General features: G+C 43.2%; 2 protein-coding genes and 1 non-coding gene across 3 annotated transcripts; 1 reads left to right on the top strand and 2 right to left on the bottom strand.

Annotated features, from left to right (window-relative positions):
- Window positions 1-54: 54 nt before the first annotated feature.
- trnal-uag (transfer RNA leucine (anticodon UAG)) lies at window positions 55-136 on the top strand. The gene has a single exon. It is a non-coding gene; the product is annotated as a tRNA-Leu (tRNA).
- Window positions 137-579: 443 nt separating this feature from the next.
- tha1 (threonine aldolase 1) lies at window positions 580-2,947 on the bottom strand. The gene is made up of 7 exons (XM_078279004.1): window positions 2,571-2,947; window positions 2,277-2,360; window positions 2,104-2,192; window positions 1,824-2,009; window positions 1,563-1,700; window positions 1,180-1,372; window positions 580-1,093 (listed from the first exon to the last, which is right to left on the bottom strand). The coding sequence occupies exons 1-7, from the start codon at window positions 2,869-2,871 to the stop codon at window positions 786-788; spliced, it is 1,299 nt and encodes a 432-aa protein (XP_078135130.1). The 5' UTR covers window positions 2,872-2,947; the 3' UTR covers window positions 580-785.
- Window positions 2,948-12,687: 9,740 nt separating this feature from the next.
- On the bottom strand, window positions 12,688-16,439 carry socs3b (suppressor of cytokine signaling 3b). The gene is made up of 3 exons (XM_078279026.1): window positions 16,202-16,439; window positions 15,039-15,384; window positions 12,688-14,928 (listed from the first exon to the last, which is right to left on the bottom strand). Exons 2-3 carry the CDS (start codon window positions 15,165-15,167, stop codon window positions 14,377-14,379), a joined length of 681 nt encoding a protein of 226 aa, XP_078135152.1. The 5' UTR covers window positions 15,168-15,384; window positions 16,202-16,439; the 3' UTR covers window positions 12,688-14,376.
- Between the last annotated feature and the right edge of the window lie 957 nt (window positions 16,440-17,396).

Raw genomic sequence — 17,396 nt, 5'->3', positions numbered from 1 at the left:
CAGTAATTAGCTAAATGTTATTTAAATGTTTAGTCCGCCATCATTGGTTAACGTGGTAGCGTGGCCGAGTGGTCTAAGGCGCTGGATTTAGGCTCCAGTCATTTCGATGGCGTGGGTTCGAATCCCACCGCTGCCAGATTCTTTTCATTTGTTTTGGTTTTCTTTAAATATCAGCCATAAATTAACAATATCAGTCATACAACTGGGAAAAGAAAGAAAAAACAAAAAGGTTTTTACTCTTGTCAGCTACAATCACTACACGTATAGCAGGGATATAACAGTGCCATCTTGTGGCTGTATGGTTCTGCATTGTAAAGCCCCTTCTCTCTAACAATACTGTACATTTCCATGACCTAATAAGCAAGAATTAAAGTTGACACAATTGTCAACAGATGCAAATATGTCTTAATGCTAAATAGTAGAAATATGAGATATCACCTGTTTGCAACATAGCCCAAACCAGAATAAGACAAAATAATAAGAATATCATTTAAAAAAAACTCTTAATTGAAATATCAGTAACCAAAACTGTTTTAAGTAACTCTACTGTGTCTCTCTAATAAAAAATAACAAAAGGACAGTGGTTCAATATATTTAATAAGGATTACAAAAATCTGAATTCAATGAAATTAATAATGATATAAAGATATCCAAAGTGACTCCAGTTGTACAGTATTTGATGTGTTATGTGTTGACATAATTTAGTCTCTTTCTAGATTCATATGTGAAAATGTTCTATGATCAGACCTAGTGATTAAACTACACCCCTTGAGAAGTATCAGGTTTCACTGGGCCCTGACTTTATCCTTCAAGAACTGGGAAGCCACAAATTGCATTTTCTGGATGGCCAGCTGGGTATCTTCAGGGGAAATGCCAAGATGCCATACAGCCCGTACTGAATTTTCAAAATGGGGGTACATGAGAACTTGTATCCCTTGTCCCAGTGCTGCCTCCTCTCCCTCGCCAACCTCACTCATGCGGGCACAGAACTCAGAGGGGCTTAAACTGGTCTCCTGTAGACGGAAACGCAGGATGTTTGTCTCCACGGCAGCCATGTCTACAGCGAATAGAGGAGGGTCACAGTCGAGCAGAGCTGGGAGAGGTGAAGAAAAGAAAAGAAGTTACGAGCAGGCAGTTCATGATTAAATTTTTTCAAAGACAGAAATATGAGCTGCTCACCTTGAGCAAAAGTTTTTGCATTGTGGTGATCCTCCTCCAGTCGTCCTACCATCTTTAGTAAAGACAGTTTTCCAGCTGCTGCCAGTATACCAGCCTGCCGCATCCCCCCACCCAGGGCTTTACGGCACCGCACAGCCCGGGATATGAAGTCTTGGGGTCCAGCTAGCATGGTTCCCACGGGGGCACCCAAACCCTGTTACACACATGTGAATTTGACTTTGAGAAGTTTTATTTTGTTTGTCTAGATGAGTTCTTTGTTGGTTCTGACTCTGCTCACATGTTAATGTTACAATAAATGCACATGAATTTGTATGTTCGGGTCCATTCTGTGTGTGTGTGTGTGTGTGTGTGTGTGTGTGTGTGTGTGTGATTTGCAGTCCCACCTTGGAGAGGCACACACTCACGGTGTGTGTGTGCTGCAGTATGGTGGATGGAGGCACCCCCTGGGCCACAGCAGCGTTCATCACCCTGGCTCCATCCATGTGAACTGACAGACCATATCTATCTGCCACAGCACGAACCTTGGAGATGGAAACAACCTGTGAGAGCTGCTGGATTCTCCATTCTCTTGTAGCGATGCAAGTATCAAAAGTTTTTATATCACCATGATCTACACACACACACACACACACACACACACACACCTCCTGCAGGAAGGTCAGAGGTAGCACACGCCCTCCCTGTATGTTGTGTGTGTCCTCAACACATATGAGGCGTGAGCGGGGATAGTGGGGGTCGGGATAACCGTGGCGGATCTTCGATTCCAGCTGCTCCAGGTCAAATGAGCCATCAGGGAGGGTGGTCACTGTAGTGGCGTGCACACCAGCCAGCTGTGGCAACACACAGACACACTGAATGAATGCACTGAGGAAGGAGAGGTGCATTGGGCCTGACCACAGGGGTCTGCCGCTTTGTTACACTCACCTGTGCACTCCCTCCTTGCTCATAGATGTGTAAATGTGACAGATCGCCTACAATCATCTCGTCGCCTCGCTCCCTGCAGTGCACCATCACTGCATAACGAGATGCATGCACAGTCATGACCATTCTGACCATATTAAATGGATTTAGACTTTGCCAATAAATGCAAAGCTTACCTGCAATGAGATTACTCATGGTTCCAGAGGGAACGAACAGAGCGGCCTCCATCCCAAACATATCAGCTGCAATTGTCTGTAACTCTGCAGAAATTTGTCAAATAGGCCAACTGCAAAGTTTAGGGAGCGTGCAGGTCACATGTGAATGCATTCTTGAACCACCACATACAGTAGAATCTTTTTTTATATGTACGATATATATATATCAAATACAAAACATAGGCTATGATATTATTTTTAACTATTTCTGATTTGGTCACTACGCCGTAATGGTTCGGCTGAATCGGCTCTAACCGTTTACACTCGGGTCTTCTCTCATCACGTCATCTCCGACCTCGGCCTCCGCAATGGCCTGCCTCATTGCCGGCCCGGGTTTGGTCACCGTGTCGCTGCGGAGGTCCACCACCCGGACGTGGTCCGCCCCGCCCGGTCCTGGGCACCTGGGTTTCCCGGGGTTGTTGTAGTAGCCCCGCGCGGAGCTCGGTCCTATCACGACAGCTACTGCATCTCGTGTACTGAGCGGTTTGCTCAAAGCGACGAGACCATGGTTCATAAATTTAAACAAAGCTCTGCAGGAAAAGGTTTTCAAAGACATGATGCTGCTCTTACAACAATGTTTATGAGATTTGTATTGAACTTTGGATCGTTCACTGGTAATGGGTAATCATGTCTGCAAGGAAAGCTAATAGATGACCTATCGGCAGGCCATCAGCATGCACAAAGAAGTGTGGGCCTCAAGGTGGCGCCGTTGCCCCAACAAAGCTAATTATACTGAACATGAACTCTGACAAATATCAAAATGTTCTGTTCCGATGTAAATCTGGATACTTAATAGAAATTGTAACTCGTGTCATTTCAAAACTGTAGCTATTTAACATAATCCAGTGAATTATAATTAGCTCTTTTACATATTTAGATTTTTCACTTATAGATTGCAAACAAAATAACAAAGTAACTATACAGTCTAATGCAATCCATTACAACAGACCTGCAATCTTAATCAAAATTAATTTGTTGTTCGTAGAGAAGAGTTGGTAAATTATGAATCTGGAGTTTCTTGTGGTAGTGTTGCACTGGACTGAATTACTTTTTAAAAGTTCCAGAATTAAATCAACTTCTTTTGGACACATTTTAGGCTTCACTAAACTAATTTTTGTACTGGATCATATTATACTGTACTGGTGTTCATTTTATATTTATATATTTTATATGTGGCTGAAACTAACAATTATTTTATTTACTGATTAACCTGTTAGTTGTTTTCTCAATAATCGGTTATCACTTGGTCTACAAAACATCAGAAAACTATTTTTACTTTTAACGATAACAATAAATGACAAACTAATAACGATTATTTGATGATCCAAACAGGCGATTTATTTTTGTTACTTATTTAAAGCATTGGTGTACAGAAAACGTCTTTCATGAAAAAATAGGAACAATCTTTTCATGTGTTGCTTTCCTATCAGTGTTGAATGCTGAACATATTCATATTCACACAGATCATCTTGCACTATTATGATGACTCTCTGACTCGTTTCCCTCAAAATATTCTCAGACACTCCTCCTTTTCCGAATTGTCTTCAATCAAAATACGTCATGTTTTATGTGGAATAAGTTTTTAACTCTCATGTGTCCTGCATTAATCCACCCTAGTGAGTGAAGCATGCATGTGCGTAAATGTCTTTCTGCTCATCTGTGTGTGTATGTGTGTGTGTGTGTGTGTGTGTGTGTGTGTGTGTGTGTGTGTGTGTGTGTGTGTGTGTGTGTGTGTGTCTGTCCCTGTGCCAGTGTGTATGATGTGTTGTGGCCATGAATGCTCTGAAATAACTGTGACACCCTCAGATTCTTCAGGGGTCGCAAACCTGCTTTTGGCTCGACCTTTATCCCTGCGCTGAGCTGTAAAGCTAATTCTACTTAGCTGTTACCTATCACCCATTTATAGAGAGCGAGAAAGGAGGTGAAAAGCATGGCCGCAAAACCCCCCCCTCCCTACGCACGCACACATACACAAACACATAACATGATGGGGCTATGGGCTCAGGCCCAAACTTTACTGGTTATATCCAGCCCTATCCTCTATTTCTTTCGGAAATAAAGCCCCAGCTCCCTCATGTCAATATTTGGAGGTGAAGGCTTGTGAAAATGTATCTACCGTAGACTGAGATTAGGCAACGAGGGAGGTGTACTCATTACAAAACAATTCCCTCCTCCCTTTTTTCATTTCTGGCCCACAAATGCTACAACTACATCCACATCTCTCTCCCCTCACACACATTTCCAACTGACATGCATACTCATGCTGTCTTGTCTGATGTTAATCACTCGATAAATGTCCTAGTGTGTGTTATCAAGACCGCACCACACTGTAGTTAAAATTGATATTGCCAGTAACAGAGCCAGGTTTTATGAGCCATAACAAGTCCTCATTAAAAGTCATTAGCAAACATCAGTGTCGTAAAAAGGCCACAGTCGGTCCCGAGAGCCCCACAAGAGCCGTGAACAGAGAGAGATAAAGATGCATCTGTAAGCAACACAGAGCAGCGATGGGGAACTGTGATAAGCTGGAGAAAGTGGGAGACATCCTGAGAAGGAGTTTTTTCCGGGATCACTGTTGGCTTCTGTAACATTACACTTTTGTCTGTGTGTGTGTGAGTACGCTAGTGTGTTTTGTTTCTCTCAAATGCCTTCCAGCATTCCTTGCCTGTGCGTGGAGAGGGGAGAGTGGTGTTTTGGAGAAAATATTGAATTAGAGAAAAAGAGGCAGAGAGGGAGAAATGAAGGAGAGGGAGAAATATTGACTCCTTCTGGGAAGTAGCGAGACGGCAACGCCTTTCCAATAACCATAAACCCACTGGGCTGAAAATAGACGGGCCGAATGAATAAACGAATGTGTTCATCCCACATGAGCTCTTCTCTTTCACAGAAGGAGGGGAATAGAGGTGACCCCCCTCCTCTCTCCGCCTTCTCTCTCTTTCTCTCCTCTTCACTGAGGCCATCATTTCTTCACCATGACGAGAGATATTAACCGGAACAAAACAGGTGTTTATGGGAAGCCTTCCCTCAAATGAGGTTTCTCATACACACACACACACACACACACACACACTTCCCTGTGCAGTGTAAAGGTGTCGACATCAGTGCCTGCGAAACTAGAGTAACATCTGTTTCACATTTCACATTATATTCTCTCTCTCACTTAATATGTCATGGACCATGTGGACATGCTTTACTACACACGCACGCACGCGCACACACACACACACACACACACATGCATTTTTCTTAAGATGCAGGGGAGTCTAAATTCTTTCTTTTCCTTTTTTTCAAAGCAGAATCAGGGTACTTCTCTGCCACTATATGGCCAAAAGTATGTGGACAACTGAACATTGCACCCATATGCAATTGTTGATCATCTCATTGGCTGTGGCTGCAGGGATTTGTTCTCATGTCAAGTCAAGACAATTTTATTTATATAGCCCAATATCACAAATTTTCCACAAGGGGCTTTTCAATCCGTACAGCATACACCCTCTGTTCTTAGACCCTCGATTCGGATAAGGAAACTCCCTAAAACAAACTTTAATGGGGAAGAAATGGAAGAAACCTCAGGAAGAGCAACAAAGGAGAGATCCCTCTAGCTGGATGGACAGACATGCAGTAGCTGCCATGTGTACAGAATAGACCAACATAGTAAAATTACAGTATAGACAATCATGATGACAAAACTAGAGATAGATTGTAAACGTTCCCATTCAGCCTCAAGAGTATTATTGAGGCTGGGCACGGATGTTGCACACAACGCTCCAGTTCTTCCCAAAGGTGTTTGATGGGGTTTAGTTTAGAGAGCTCTGTGCAGACCAGTCAAGATCTCGGAAACCCATTTCTTTATGTACCTCACTTTGTACAATATGGCCATTGTCGTGCTGAAACAGGAAAGTGCCTTCCACCAACTGTTGCAACAAAGATGGAAGTACACTCTAAAGTATTGTTTGCTGTAGCACTAAGATTTCCCTTTATTGGACGCCTAAAACCCAACCCATGAACCCTAGACCAAAAGCATGAATCTATGGAAGCGGATTAAGTTTGTTAGTGGTTCTCCGAGTATTGAAATATGACGTTTGAAAAATCACTTCACTTGCTTCCACTGAACTTGCTGTGAACAATTTTCATTGGAACCACTTTCTACCAAGTAAATGTCCCAATGAAAACAAATGGCTTATAATAAGTAGAAAATTGCCTCTGGAAAGACAAAGGATTTTAAAATGCTTTGAGTACTATTCAGAACCTCTGCACATTAATTATTTACCAGTTTCTTTTGTAATTTGGGTGAAGTGTCCCTTTAAGCATTGTGGTTAAGATAGTTATTGTATGACAGTATGAGGCAGGGTTAACCAGACCATCAAGATTACCCACTGTAGTAATCAACTACGACCACTATCGCCTGTGTGCACTTATTCATTTCATCCTTCATTCATCCACTTACTGACTTCTCCTCTCTCAGTCACTCATTTTGTTCATTCAGCTGTAATTATAGACCATCAACTGCCTGTACAATTTCACTTCCGAGAACAGTCGCATCTCTCTTTTTTTTTACCTCCTTTCTCCTCCATTCATTTACCAGACCTTCAGTTCACCCCTCGCAGCGTTCCTGTCACCCTCCTGACCCTCTTTTCACTCCTCCTCTTCTCCTCCATCCTCCTTTCCTACATTACCCACTTCTCTCTCTCCTTTCCCCCTTTCTATCTCTCTCTCTCTCTCTCTCTCTCTCTCTCTCTCTCTCTCTCTCTCTCTCTCTCTCTCCCTCTCTGGGAAGTCATGTGACTTCTCTGAAGCTGAGCCCTATAAACCAGCAGTACTTGGGGGGCTCAGTGTCTATACAGCTTTCTGATTGGCTCTTGCATTTAGACGCTGTTCACTGCTTGGCCACGCACACGCACGCACGCACACACACACACACACACACACACACACACACACACACACAGCGGACCCCCTGTTTTCTTCTTTTAGGAACAAATGTGCACATTAAAACAGAGATGGTGTGTGTGTGTGTGTGTGTGTGTGTGTGTGTGTGTGTTTATGTGTTGAAATGTCACCTATTGCAGGAAATGGAGTATTTAAATAGAGCAATGAATAGTTTTTATTCTCACAACCACTTAAGTATGCACACACATACACACTGAGCCTGAGAAGTGCCATTTGTTTCATTTGGGGGGATTCTTGCTCTGGCAGGTCATTGGCTGAATGGACTCGGTGCAGAGGGCTCAGCATTGAGGCTTGTTTAATCCAATCGGGCCCTCATTGAGACGAAGCAGAGCAGCCTATCAGTTATTGGCAGAAAAGCACCGCTGTTCATATTCAAAATGTCCTGTTTGGATTGAAGGCTTCTGTAGGTTTTAATTTGCAGTGAAACCCTTTTAAAATCAAATGTATAATTTTAAACAAAACTCAGAAAGCTGTTTTGGTTTTAGCTCGTGAGATTTTGGAGCTCCCAGGTTTTTATCTGACTCTGATCTTCCACCTGGTGCTGTGTGTAGCTTCAGGGAGGGAACAAGTTGGTTAATGACTTTATCAAATGTGGAAACCACTATGGAAGAGCATTGATAAAGAAACGCCAAAGGGCAGTGGAACTGCTTTGATGTTAGTTGCCTCTTTATTATGTAACTGACTCATGGCCAGAGACCAACACCCTCCTACACACTTTTCCTACTGGTGTCAATTCATACTCAGTAAGAGTATGAATTTAGATGAAATATCACAACAGCTATTTAATGAATTGCCATGACATTATACAGACAGTCATTGTCCCCAGGGTATGACTCATAATGACTTTGTTGATCCCCTGATTTTTTTCTCTAGCGCCACCAGCAGGTTCAGGTTTTACACTATGAAATATCTCTACATTTACACAATAGAATCTTTCTGCAGACATTCATGTTCCTCAAAGGATGAACCGTAATGGCTTTGGTGATTCCCAGATTTTTCTACTAGCGCCATCATCAGGTTGACGTCTTTGGTTCAGAGTGAAATATCTCATCAACAGCTGAATTGATTATAATGCAATTTGGTGCTGACAACCATGTGCTGTGTTGAAAGTCCCTCCTTATTTAATACATAGTGCATTATATTTAGTATCCACTATTTTATTTTAGTGTCCAAATTCTATCCACTAATCAGTGCCTTCACTGTTCATTTGAGGTGCTGGTAGGTGGATTTTGGTACCTTTGGACAGAGCCAGAAATAGATGTTTCTCCATTTTCAGTCTTTATGCTAAGCTAAGTTAGCCAGCAGCTGGCTACAGCTTCACATTTGTTAATTGAGATGAGATTTGTATTTATATATATATCAAGCCAAGGTCCACCTACTAGCTTTTTCCAGATTATTTAACTGCAGTTTAAATCATCACTGAAAAGATTTTCCCGTAACACCTGGAAAGCCTAACGGATGGGTGTGCCTATATTGTTACTGGCTGGAAGAACAAAGACCTGGGATGACCTGAAAGTGTAAAACAGGTTGTAAAAGGCAGTTGTAAGGCATGTTGTAGTAGACACAGTTGAAGTTGTAGGTGGATTTTGCTGCTGTTTTCGCTCTCTATTCACAGCTGTGCTGCGCAGATATGCTCGGATGCCAAATGGCTTACTGTAACGGCATGGACTCAGACCAAACCCTCTAGTACTCTCAGGTGTCACTGTGTCCCCTCAGCCAGCAAACAAAAAGACAAACTAGAGACTGCAGCGCGCGCGCACACACACACACGCGCGCACACACGCACACACACACACACACACACACACACACACACACACACACACACGTAAGAGCACTAACAAATGCACATACATATGTGGTGAGTAAGGGTTCTTTTGGTTATGGATGATATAGGCAACACCCATGAGGTACCTACAGTGATGGAAGAAATACAAATACAGCAGTGCTACAATGAACATATACTACATTCTCAATTTAACTGTTCTAGTAGTACCATTATTAGAAGTAAAATGTATTCAAGTAACAAAAGTAAAAGTACTCATTGTGACTGAAGAGTCAAGTTGAGTTGCATCTCCAGTCTGGGGGATTTTTTATTCTTTAAGATCAGCTGACAAAATAAATGTCAATCAAACAAATAAAGGAAAGATATGGAAAAAGCAAGGAAGAAATTAAAGAGTAAAGGAAGGAAATAGGATAATTGTATTTGTGGACTCAATGTCCACTTACATGCTTTATCTAGAGCTTTCAACCTTGTCATTCGCAGTGGATGACCTTAATGTAGATAAGTTAGTCACAATGAGTTTCAAATGCTGCAGTGTGTGTGTGTGTGTGTGTGTGTGTGTGTGTGTGTGTGTGTGTGTGTGTGTGTGTGTGTGTGTGTGTGTGTCGAAATGCCACCTAATGCAGGAAATAAAATGTTTAAATAGAGCAATGAATAGTTTTTGTGTGTGTGTGTGTATGATGGGTGATCTTGTAGTCAGCTTAGAAAAATATTGTGGTTTTAATGTGTCACAATGAGTGCAGGTCAAGACTGTGTGTCTTTGCAGGCTCACACACAAATACATGCAGGCGTCTTTGAGTGCATCTGACTATCTGTATGCTTCCCATATGTTTTTTATTGATCCGTGTCCCTGTTCTACCCCTCCTGCTCCCTCTTTTTTTCTCTGTGCACTGATGGTAGAGGAATGATGGAATGCTGGAGGGTAAATCTCTGGTTTCCTGGAAGCTGGTCTGGCTTTATCAGAAGCGGCTGTGACAATACTTGAGCTGATGGGCCAACCAAATGTCTTTCCTATAAGCACAGATCAGCCAACAAAAAGCCTTCCTGGAAGAAAGAATCAGCAAACCGGAGCTCCTTCCTGGAACACCGCTGTGGATTGCTCGTTGCAGGGTATACTCCTAACCCTGTAATATTCTTTCCACCTTCTAGGCTAGACATCGTTGACATTGGCATGAGCTCAAAAATTAAATTAAAAAAGAAACTGTTATAGATTTTAATCAGACTGCAAGCATGTTACCAATCACTTTAAAAACATTCTCCTTGTTTCTTAACTTCACATTTCCTCGTGTTGGTTTACAACACAATGTTGAAGCTATGAGGGGCAGTGGCCAAACTTTAGTGTGAATGTTTTGATTGTTGAAAAAAAAAAGACTCCAAACCGAGCTCAGTTGTTTGAGAGACGGGGTGTTGCACTTGGCCGAGGACGCTGTTGACAACTGTTGACCAGGACACGGAAAGTCATTACCCGAAAATGAATCATGGTGGAAAGACTATGAGTGTATGAGATTCACGAGAGAAGTGAAGGATACAGGCAAAATATTCCAGCCCCACTAACCAGGCAACTATGGGGAACATAATATGAGTCATAGCGAGCTGAGCTGGCTTATTTGGACAATGTGTGAGTGTATGTGTGTGTGTGTGTGTGTGTGTGTGTGTGTGTGTGTGTGTGTGTGTGTGTGTGTGTGTGTGTGTGAAACTAGATTATTCTGGTTGGATTTTGGGAAGAAGGCTCACTCATTCCTGTTTGTTTCTTGACTACATAATTTTTGTCTATAATTGCCCACTCAGTCTTTGTCCCATAGACAAACACTGTCACACGCATGCACGCACGCACACACACAGACAGATACACACACACACACACACACACACACACACACACACACACAACTTGCGACACATTTTTCCCGTAAGTGTCATAGCAAAATAAGGAACTATGGAACTGCAGCTTTTGAATTATTGTTATTACCTGTACTGAGGTAAGCTGTAAAAACAGTTGTTAAACATTGTCCTCTCCATCCCTTTCCCAGAGGTCTGTGGCTCCGGATACAGTGTGTGTGTGTGTGTGTGTGTGTGTGTGTGTGTGTGTGTGGTGAATGGTATAATGTATGTGTATGTGATGTATATGGTTTTATTTTAACCTTATCTACCTTAAAATAGTCAACAATTCAGTTTCACATCACATTTGTGAGCTGAACTTAATGCTCTTTCTGCATCAGGTGGAGTCCCCAGCTCTCTCTCTCTTTCTCACACACACACACAAAGACACCTAATTCGCTCTCTCTCGTTCATACACGCACTATCACCAGTCAAGCCGTAAAAACTCAACTCAATTAAAGTGCCTCATTTCCTGGAAGCCAGCCCCAGACAGAACACTAGGTATGCAGGGAATGGGTACTGTGAGTGTGTGTGTGTGTGTGTGTGTGTAATATAGAAATGAAGAAACTCACCTCCTGCTTAATTTTACAGCAATCTACACACACTGCATTGGCTGCACACTAAAACCACAGACCGTCATTAATCTCGTCCACGTGGACCCTTTCACCTATTTGACCTCACACACACATCCACACACACACTCTCTCTAGAGGACACCATCCTCACTCAGCCCCTCAGGATGTATAAAACCCCAGCTGCATTCCTTTCCAGTTAGGTCCAGCCCAAGTGAGCCCTCTACACAGTAACTGCTGTGTCAATATATGTGTGTGTGTGTGTGTGTGTGTGTGTGTGTGTGTGTGTGTGTGTGTGTGTGTCATGGTGTTAACATAACTACATGCTTCTGGGAACCCTTTTGTTACTATGTGTTGTGTACATCTGCAGGGCATGTCTGACAAAATCATGACCACACCCCTTCCTATATGTTCTCTGATGCCTATGGAATTTACCCACAATGCCCTAGCAGAGAAAACAAGAAGTGATGATTGCAGTAATTTTAACCCTATGATGAATGCTTGAGCTCGTAGCGACGGTCCGGCTGTTTAAAGCCTGCCGACTGAATAAACACTGCTTTGTTTAACTAGGAAATCCCATTTGACAGGTAATAATGTGGTTGTGAGGCCAGGCATTGCTGGAATACAGACTGCCTAACAATACATTACAGTAAGTTTAGAGCCTATCCAGTTAATATTGACTCAGTAAAGGAAGAGAGGCAAAAGAGACGGAGGCAAAGAAACAAACAGTGAAGTAACACACAGGGCAAATGCATTGACTTTTGTAAAAATAGTGCTCTTTAATATAAATTATTGAAATATTTTAGAAATATAAATATGTGCAATGTTTCCTTTTCATTTATTTTGTTGTAATGCTTGTCATTTTAGATATTACAGCTTGTATTATGCCAGACTAGTGGCCAGCCTTTTGCGAGAGTCTTTATAAAAGACAAAATGATCACATACACGTGTGGTCCAAATGGTGCAACACACACTAAAACTGATGTTGATGTTAGAAAATAAGACTGAGATTTGACCCAAAAAAAACTACTACTACTATTTTAGCGCTCTTGTCTCAAGTGGCCACATGAGATCACAATATTGTATGATGTGAAAAGGCTACCACTCCAATATGGATCACAGGTAAGTATGAGCACTAGTCAAACACAGACAAAAACAATTCTGATCAAATCTTGTTTTACAAAAAGGCTTTTTAAAGAATCGCTTTAAGGAAGTGTTCCCTTAAAATTCAGACAGACAAACCCAACTGTCCGCTCCTGCTTCAGAGGTAACAATGGAAGGTAAGATGGGGGTGAGAAACCTTTCAGTTACAGGGATTAAAACTGTCCAGTTCATTTTCCTCTTTCATGAACGACGATGTAAGGAAATCAGGAGGGAGGGCGCAGACGCTCAAACACACAAAAAGAAATACGCTTGAGATGATAATGTTAATAATGTTAAAGACAACCACTGTTAGAGGGTCTAAAAGACAGAATTAAGACTCAGCCAAAACTTTCTTATTCACATTTTCTTAGCGAACCTGGGTTTATATTTACAGGAGCAGCTTCCTGTTGAGCCTGTTGATCATTTCCTCTAAGCCTGGGACATCCATCACATCAATGTTTTTGTTTAGCTGTATACCAGTATGTCTCCTCCCCCTTCTCCCCTACCCTAGCCCCCTCACCACTTCTATGTCCTCTTCAATTTCCCTTTCCTAATCCCATTTCCCGCTTTTCTTTCTTCCTTCTCACCCCCCCCCAATTTCTTGGATCATCATTGTCGTCATTCCCTAAGGAGCTTTTACAGTGTCGCTGACATTTTTCCAGCCAGTCTGGATAAAAATAAGTTTGGCTGTTTTGTTTGGTGTTGTGCCAAGGCTTTTGTCTCAGTAACAAGCTTTTGTCTCAGCAACAGCAGTCTGTTTTCTGTTACTGTCAAAGCGCACATGCAACTCAAAGGGTTGCAGGAGAAGGTAATGGAGGAGAACCATGAAACAAACAGAGAAGGAGAAGATGCTTTGCAAAGCTTTTTTTCCCTCTCTTGTTCCCACGCTAACAAAAACCTACATGCTGGCCTGTACCTGTGTGTGTGTGTGTGTGTGTGTGTGTGTGTGTGTGTGTGTGTGCGTGCGTGCGCGCGTGTGTGTGTGTGTGTGTGTGCGTGCATGCGTGCATGTATGTGTATATGTGTGTGGCGCTAGCGTGCATTACCACCCCTCTCCCTCGCCTCTCTATGAGGCAACATTTGCGGGAAGCAGCAATGGAAATGTGTGTGCCACCACAACACACAAACACACACACTCAGACAAACAAATACTGTATGTTCTCTGTTTGGACTTTGCCTTTTCTCTGTAACTCCTCCATCATTCACCCCCTCTGTTCTTTGTTGTCTTTCTTTCTGTCCGGTGATCCAAAGAGTTGTAAATGTCAGGCTGACAGAGGGAGAGCTTTCTTCTTGAGCACATTAAAACCACAGGGATCATTGGTGGCGTATTGATCATGTCGTCGTTAATATCGACCAATCGGGTTAATCTTCTACGAGGCTCTGCTCTGCGTCTGAGTCAGTCATAGGAAACATCGACCTTTGACCTCTGGCTTTATTTGCCACTCACATTAGTGGTCAGTTTTTACAAGGCAGGACGGACGAGGTAATCGTTGGTTACCTAAATCACACTCCTCATCCCAGACCCCAGGTCAGTGGGAGACTCTAGGTAGATGGTGTCCGTCAGTGTTGAAGCAGATCTGGGTCACAATTTTCTTTTAAACTGACCTCACATTGGCATCTAAGGCTAACTCTGGTCAGTATCTGATAGGGCACATATTCACGTATGCGCTGAGAGCTGGTCTGCAGTCCACCAGGCCCCTGGTCCGTGTAGTGGAACCTCTGCAGTTACTGTCAGTCATATTGGAGCGTCGTACTCCTCCAGGAAGTCTCTAAGTGTGTGTGGGAGCTGCTCGATTTGCTCTGACCCCCCCAGATTGTTCAGGGTCCTCCTGCACATGTGCTGCAGGGATGAGAGAGAACTTGAGAGGGGCCGGTGCAGTTCCAAGGGAATCCTCTCTCCGCCGGTGTGGATCAGATATACGCTGCAACCCTTCTTTTCTGCCTCTCTTGAATTGCCCCCACATGCCCCTTCTCTGCTCTTTCCAGCATCTGGCCCTTTCCCCATGTAGTGCGTTATGAGTTTCAGCACGCAATCAAACTGCGGGGGCTCTTGGGTGTTTTGGGGGTCTGGCTGTAAGAAGAAGCCGCCTCCCTCGCTGTGGATGCGCAGGTTTTTGGTCCCTCGAGCCGTCTGGACAGAGAGGGTGAAGAAGTGGTGGTGGTCTGAGGAATCGCGGATTAGGAAGGTGCCTGGCGGTTCAGAGCGCAGCAGGGAGCTGGCCTCCCGGCCCCCCACAGCCCCCCAGTAAAACCCACTCTCCTGTAGCTTGCGCAATGCACGCATCACCTGAAATAGGTAGAAAAACCTGCCTTTACTATGTGGTATCAGCCAGGGGGATTTTTTTTTAGACTTTAATAAAGCACAGCTAATTCTCTAAAGACTCAAATGTGACTGACCTGCTGGTAGTGTGCATGCGAGCTGAAGGGCTTGTAGTGATGCGGGGTAAAGTTCGACCCCTGAACCCTGCCCTCCGGAGGGGTCACACTGCTCATGGCGAGGAGGTTGTGACCATTGAAGGCTACCATGGCGCCATGGCCCCCTGCCTCTGCCCGTTGGTTGAGAGGCAGGGGGCCCAGAACAGGAGCGCCGGGGTGAACAGGTAGAAGGGAGTCTAGGGTAGAGGGAAAAGAAAGAGAGGGGGAATGGGGTGAGGGTGGGGGGGTCACACACCGGGTCCAGGTCCCCGGGGCAGAGGAGTCTGATGCATCCAGAGAGGGGCTGGGAGAGAGCACCTAAACACAGCTGGAGACAGGGAGCACAGATTATCCATCTATATATAGACTGATGCACACATTCAGGCTACAGTCTCCTCATTCATAAGCATGCATGGGCATAAATAAATGACCACTTTTCCACGCTGGAGCTCTCGGTTTACCCCCATAAAATGCAGTTATGGCGACTGTGACAAATTCATAAAGCAAGACTGAACAGGCAGGTTATATTTAGTTTGAATGAATCCTCGCTTACTCGCGCTGAGCCGGCTGCTGCTGCTGCACCGTGCACCCAGACAGCAACTGGATCCTGATTGCTTTCAATTGTCTTCGATCGGGCGAACCGCAACAAGGGATTTCAAAAACGGGGTCACTGTGAAAGAGTCCGGTGCCCTTTTTCTCTCCCCCTCTTTCACTGAATAACTCCTATTCCCTGGTTGGTCGCACTACAGAGGCCCCATTCTCCGGTTTCACTGTGACTAAAAAAGGTGTCCCGTCTGGTCTAGTATGCTATGATCCCCTGAAGGGGAACTAAAGGCGGCTTCACCGGACAGTGCGGGACAGAGGGAAGCAGGAGGCGCCGTAACAGTTCAGAACCGCTACAGAGCCTCTGCTGTGGAAGTCGGTCCACAATATTCACAATATTCACATTATTGCATATTCACAATATTGCAACAACCCAAAAATCCCACTTCCATCCCCCTCGGTTGCACTGCAACGGGAGTCCAAGCAGCTAAAAACAACTGCTGTGCTTTAACCTGCATTATAACCTCCCTCTTTTCTGTCATTTTGTCTGCTTGAATAATGCATAAAGACCCGCTTTATGTCTTTTCAGCCTTTTAACTTACCTTGCGGATATGTTCAGCCCCGCACCGCAGCCACTCGTCGCCAAAGGAAAATATATGCAAACTACCCGAGAGTAGTGCTAAATGAATAATTAACTCAGGCATTAAAATCCAAAAAAAGGATCCAAAACGTGTGTGGGGTTCTTTCCTAAGCGGAGGAATGTGGTGGCGGCGATATCTGCCGTAAAGATCGTGTCTGTGTGTGGAGGAAGGTTACCGGAGGTTGTTTCCAGTGAGTTAAGCCGATGTTCGTAAGGCTCCACCTCCTCCGTTCAGAGGTTCTTCCCGTAAACACGCACGCTCGCGCACACACACACACACGCACGCAAAGATCACACGCACGTACTCGCGCTCTTTCTTGGCAGATTGCCAATAAATAATCAGCGTGACCTTTGCCGGATTGTTTCCTGGTACTGGTGGGTTCCCTTCTGCTAAAAAGCTCCACATATGGAACAATACAGAATAATATGTTACATTATTATATGCATGTTACAGACTTTACTGGCAGATATAGATAGGAGTCTAAATATTGTGCAACATGATAACTCCATATAATCTACATTGAGAAACGAGACACTATACTATTATTATTATTATTATTATTATTATTATTATTATTATTATTATATTATAGGCGACTAGCCTATATGACACTATACTATATGAACCAACGGACTCATTATGTTTGCACATGTTCATTCGCACAAATATTCAAGGGGAGAATATTGGTCTGATCTTGATCCTCTATTTAAGTAAAACCAGCAATACCACAATGCAAAAATACTAGTCAAATTCCTGCATTAAAAATTATACAGAAGTATTATCAGTAAAATGCACATTTGTATCAGGTGTAAAAGTAGGCCTACACATTAGGCATTATGAGTGATATATTAATATAAATATATTATTAAAGTTTTAGCGTTGCAAAATTACTGTGTAAGCAGCAATTTTATGTATTTTAATGGCTTTATTTGGGTAGTTTAATCCATAACAATGCATCACATGTTATGAAGATGATCATATGTCTAGTAAGTCTAGTGGAGTAAAATGTTCAGTCTGTAGTGGAGTAGAAACATAAAACATAAAATGGAAATACTCAAGTAGAGCACATGTAGCTATAAAATTGTAGGCTTCTTAAGCTTTCTGTTGTAATGTATATAGCTTTTGAATGCTATTCTGTCATTTCTCTTAATAGTTG

The sequence above is a fragment of the Sander vitreus genome, chromosome 21 (assembly GCF_031162955.1).
Source record: "Sander vitreus isolate 19-12246 chromosome 21, sanVit1, whole genome shotgun sequence".
In the NCBI taxonomy this organism is placed as follows: Eukaryota; Metazoa; Chordata; class Actinopteri; order Perciformes; family Percidae; genus Sander; species Sander vitreus.
The sequence above is the reverse complement of the archived record's forward strand: the minus strand, read 5'-3'. Positions and strand labels throughout refer to the sequence as shown.

Bases quoted from the DNA above. Each gene is read 5' to 3' on its own strand.
- tha1 (XM_078279004.1), bottom strand. From the start codon at position 2,871: ATGTCTTTGAAAACCTTTTCCTGCAGAGCTTTGTTTAAATTTATGAAC. The intron at 2,361-2,570 runs GTTAGAGCCGAT...AAATTTCTGCAG, and splicing joins AGAAGACCCGAGTGTAAACG to AGTTACAGACAATTGCAGCT. The intron at 1,373-1,562 runs GTGGGACTGCAA...TGTGTGTAACAG, and splicing joins TGAGTGTGTGCCTCTCCAAG to GGTTTGGGTGCCCCCGTGGG.
- socs3b (XM_078279026.1), bottom strand. From the start codon at position 15,167: ATGGTAGCCTTCAATGGTCACAACCTCCTCGCCATGAGCAGTGTGACC. The intron at 14,929-15,038 runs GTCAGTCACATT...TACCTATTTCAG, and splicing joins CGCATGCACACTACCAGCAG to GTGATGCGTGCATTGCGCAA.